General features: G+C 49.0%; 1 protein-coding gene across 1 annotated transcript in view; it reads left to right on the top strand.

Moving 5' to 3' along the window:
- Window positions 1-4,750, top strand: part of LOC102257553 (NACHT, LRR and PYD domains-containing protein 1) — a 46,748-nt gene that overhangs the window by 34,109 nt on the left and 7,889 nt on the right. Inside the window, exons 7-9 of the mRNA XM_014533715.1 lie at window positions 1,059-1,120; window positions 1,647-1,806; window positions 3,956-4,179. Of these exons, the coding sequence (XP_014389201.1) occupies window positions 1,059-1,120; window positions 1,647-1,806; window positions 3,956-4,179 (446 nt within the window). The remainder of the gene's footprint in view (window positions 1-1,058; window positions 1,121-1,646; window positions 1,807-3,955; window positions 4,180-4,750) is intronic.

The raw sequence follows: 4,750 nt of genomic DNA, 5'->3' as shown, positions 1-4,750 counted from the left end.
ACACACACACACACACACACACACACACACGTGTCATTGTGCCCAATATCAGGGTGAACACATTGATTGGCCTATTAAACCCTGTCCAAACCACCTGAGATGAGTTGTGAAAGATGCAACTGCTTAGCTGGGCCAAGAGTGGGTAGATTCCTGGCCCAGATAGAGATCTGATCTCAGCTCCTGGGAGGAATAGAAGGAAGCCAGGTAACAGGAACACTGCTACTCGAAGTGTGGCCTGTGGATCAGCAGTGTCAGCATCAGCATCACTTGAGAACTCATTAAAAATGTAAATGTCAGGCCCCACTCCAGACCTGCTGAATCAGAATCTATGGGGTGAGCCCAGGAATCTGTGTTTAACTAGGCTTCCAGGTATGGGCTTTGAGAAGCATTGGACTAGAGCTGAGTGAGCAGGTAAAATGGCAGAGGTGGGAATGGAGATAAGGTTTCGGTGGAATTAGAGGAACAGGACACAAGTAGGCCTTTAGGCCATGGTAAGAACTTTGAATTCTACCCCCAAAAGCAATAGATTTCATGGCTTCAGCAGCCAAGTGCTCAGTCAGGTTCCTATTGAAGATCGATTGCTGTGCAGAAATGACCAGGAGATGAATAGGAGAAGAAGAGGGGAACTTAAAGGGGAGAGTGCAGTGGTTTCAGCCAAAAATTCCAGGGCCTGGACATGGGTGGAGACTGTGGAGGTGGAGAGAGGGACTAGAAAGGGAGCTATTCTAGAGCCAGTGAACAAGGTGGCCAATCAGTTCTCAGAGGGAGAGAGGAGTCAGGACTACACCCCAGTTCCAGCATTGATGGCGGGGTGGATGGGGGCCATCACGGAGACAGGGTCTATGGGAGAATCTCAGATGAAGGCCATGAGTTCAAATTCAGATGGTTGAATTTAAGTGAGGATGTCATGTAGACAACCCCAATTTTCTCCAAGATCAAAGGGAGAATGAACAACTCTGTGTGTAGGAAGCCAAATCTGATGATCACTAAGGAAGACTCAGGGAAAGAACAGATGGATGATGAAACAACTCCACTCAAATGGCAGAAACCTGAATCAGGTACTTTGAGGGGCCAGGCTGGGAGCATCATGACTTGGGATGGGAGAGGGAGAATGTGGAAGGTGAGCCCCACCATGCTCCTGCCTCTGGTGTGGGACATGGAAAAATGCCCACCTACGGGAACTCGCTCCATGCGAGATCTTCCACACCTAGACCCTGGGAACTGGCAAGATCTCTGCTTTCCTCTCTCCAGCCTCAGAGACTGAGTCTGTTCCTCCCCAGAATATCCCCGGGGCGTCTCAGACTCTGATCCATGGCCCAGTCTCCCAAGGTCCTTTGCATCGCTGCCCATCCATTTTTTGAGCCATGTTCCTTTCACAAGTTACCTTGCCATTGGAGCTGGGAATAGCAATATCTCTGTGCCAGTGGGAAGGCAGAGATGGGTAGGGTTGGGGTCAGAGGGCAGTAGTGTTGGGCCTCCTCAGATAGCAGGCAGGCAGCCCCAGTATCAGGCACAGAGGATACAGACACACTCCCTGCCAATGTCCAGACAGACAAACCTTGGGGAGGCTCCCTCCTTGGTATAGGCTAGGGATTGGGGGAGGCAGCCAGAAGCCCTAATGTTGACCATTGCCCTGCCTGTTCCAGAGAGCTCCCAGCAAGTAGTACAGGCGAAGCCCTTCTGTCTGTCTTCTCCTAAACCCCTGGGGGACATACCAGTGGAGTCTATATGGACAGATGATGACTTCTGGGGCCCCACAGGGCCTGTGACTCCAAAGGTGGTGGATGAAGACAGAGGTCTATACCGGTAAGTGAGGGAGCTCCACTGTGCCAGGCTGGCCCCCAACCCCTGCCATCCCCACACTGGGTCCCAACAGACACTCAACACCCCACTCATGGCATTGAGTACCCTCCCACTGCCAAGTCACTAGGCAGAGACAGGGCTGAGATACTGGGTTGGTGCTTTTATTATGGAAATAGAGGTTTTATTATGAAAAGTTGAAAAAAGAGCCTAAGGAAATTCCACTTACCCATTATTCAGCTTCAACAATCATTTTACCAAATTTGTTTTAACTATTCACTTTCCCCCTCTTTTGTAGTTATAGTATTTTATATCTATGATATCAGGTGATTTTACCAATAAATTTCTTGTGATGCATTTTGAAGAGTACAAATGAAGACTTCTCCTATAACCACAATGCCATTATATCTGACAACATTCACAATAAGTCATTTTCATATCATCTAATACCTAGTCTGTATTCAAATATGCTCAATTGTCCAAAATGTGTCTTTGTAGGTGGTTTGTTCTAATCAGGATCCAAACAAAGTCCACTGGTTGCATTTGGTTTGTTATGTCTCATAAATCTCATTCCATCTACCCATTTCTGTTTTATTAGCATCTGCTATGTGCAAAGTACCATACCTGTAACAAGGGCCATGAGATGAATATGGTAGCCTGCCTTCCAACGGTCCCCAGTTCTAAGTAATAAATGTCTATAATCTTAGTTCTGATCTCTTACATAACACATTCCTACTCACTGTCACAGACATGATCTCAATGGAATGGAATATTACTCCAAACTTACACACACAGAAGGTGACATCCCAGGAGCCCACTCTTTACCAATGGGGACCTGGGGAAAGTCTCTGTAATATCTCTGCAAGTGTTTTTTCAGCTCCAAGTGTGTTATCAATAATATCACCATGTAGATTTTTATTAATTATCGAAAAATATGCCCTTCAAAAACAAGAAAATTTTCCTATTTTATTATTAACTAGAGGTCTGGTGCATGAAATTCTTGTACGGGTACAGTCCCTAGGCCTGGCCTGCGATCAGGACCATCTTCCCAAGCTGGCTCCGCCCCCCGCTGTCACCCAACCCCAGTTACCCATTCGCCATCAGGTGATCGGTGCTTGACAGCTGAGGGAAGGGACTGAGAGGTGGTCAGTGCACCTCATAGTGACTGGTTCTGGTCGTACTGCCATTAAGGTCAATTTGTATATTGCCCTTTTATTATATAGGATAGAGGCCTGGTGCATGGGTGGGGTCCAGCTGGCCTGCCCTGAAAAGGGTCCCAAATCGGGGTGGGAGAAGCCTGTAGTGGAGCAGGGCCACCGGGGCAGGGGCCACGGGGTTGCAGGCCAGCCTCGTCCCCTATCAGGGTAGGGGTCACCACTGGGGGCAGGGCCGGCCTGGGTTAGGAGCCTGGGGAAGTTTTCAGGCTGGCCACACCCCCGATTGTGGTGGGGGTCCCCTCTGGGGGTGGGAATGGCCTGGGCGAGGAGCTGAGGGCTGTTTGCAGGCTGGCCATGCCCTGGTTTGCACGCTGGCCATGCCCCTGATTGGGGTGGTGGGGTCCCTACTGGGGGCGGAGCGGCCTGGGTGAGGGGCCTGAGGTGGTTTGCAGGCTGGCCATGCCCCCAATCAGGTGGGGGGGGGTCCCTGGTTTGGTGTGGGGCTGGCCTGGGCAAGGGTCCGAGGGTGCTTTGCAGGCCGGCCAAGCCCCCGGTTTTGTCAGGATGGACGTCAGGAAGGTTGGCCAGAAGATGTCCACTCTAATTAGCATATTACCCTTTTATTAGTATAAATAGTATTATTATTATTCCCTTTATCATCGCCATTATAGAAACAGCTCACCACCCCCAGGCAGATATTAAGCTGTCAGCATACATTAGGTCACTTATTACTCAAAACTCTATGAGATGGTGCTATTATTACTTTTATTTACAAATAAGAAAACTGAGATTAGGGAGGTTCAATGACTTGCTCAAGAATCAACAGTAGAGAGCAGAGGAGCCAAGACTTAACCCCAAATCTCTCTGGCTGTCACATCTGAGCTTGCAGTCATTCTACTAGATACACAGTCTACTGCATGGGTCGGGCACCCAGTAGATAGTCCGTGAGCTTGTGTGGAGTAATTAATTCAATGTCTACCTCTCTCTGCTATCCCCAGAGTTCACTTCCCTGTGGCTGGTTCCTACTACTGGCCCAACACAGGTCTCTACTTTGTGGTGAGAGGGCCAGTGACCATTGAGATTGAATTCTGTGCTTGGGACCAGTTCCTGGACCAGATTGTCCCATGGCACAGCTGGATGGTTGCAGGGCCTCTTTTTGACATCAAGGCTGAACCAGGAGCTGTGGCAGCTGTGTACCTCCCTCACTTTATAGACCTCCAAGGTGAGTGAGAGGGAGGTGTGAGGGAAGGTGATGGTGGTGAGAATGGGTCTGAAATGGCTTCCAATGGCTTTCAATATCCTGAGGGGAGTTTGTGGCTTCCTTAGACAGACTGAGAGAAAGTTGTAGAAGTGGCAGCAGCTTTCTTTCTCATTCCACAGTGCTCTAGGCATATCTGTTTTGAAACATTATGTCCCCAAGCATCATAATCATTTTTGCCTGAATTACTAGAAAGTTTCCCTCAATAGAAAGTGGTCTCCTCGCTCTCACCAGATTGGCTCAGTGAATAGAACACCGGTCTGTGGACTGAAGGGTCCTGGGTTTGATTCTGGTCAAGGGAGCATGCCTTGGTTGCAGGCTCAATCCCTGGCCCTGGTCGGGGCATGTGTGAGAGACAACCAATCAATATGAGACATCAATGCTCTCATATCGATGTTTCTCTCTGTCTCTACCCCTCTCTTCCACTCTCTCGGAAAATCAATGAAATAATATCCTCAGGTGAGGATTAACCAAGGAAGGAAGGAAGGAAGGAAGGAAGGAAGGAAGGAAGGAAGGAAGGGAGGAAGGAAGGATG

The sequence above is a fragment of the Myotis brandtii genome, unplaced genomic scaffold (genome assembly GCF_000412655.1).
Source record: "Myotis brandtii unplaced genomic scaffold, ASM41265v1 scaffold1223, whole genome shotgun sequence".
Taxonomy (NCBI): domain Eukaryota; kingdom Metazoa; phylum Chordata; class Mammalia; order Chiroptera; family Vespertilionidae; genus Myotis; species Myotis brandtii.
The sequence above is the reverse complement of the archived record's forward strand: the minus strand, read 5'-3'. Positions and strand labels throughout refer to the sequence as shown.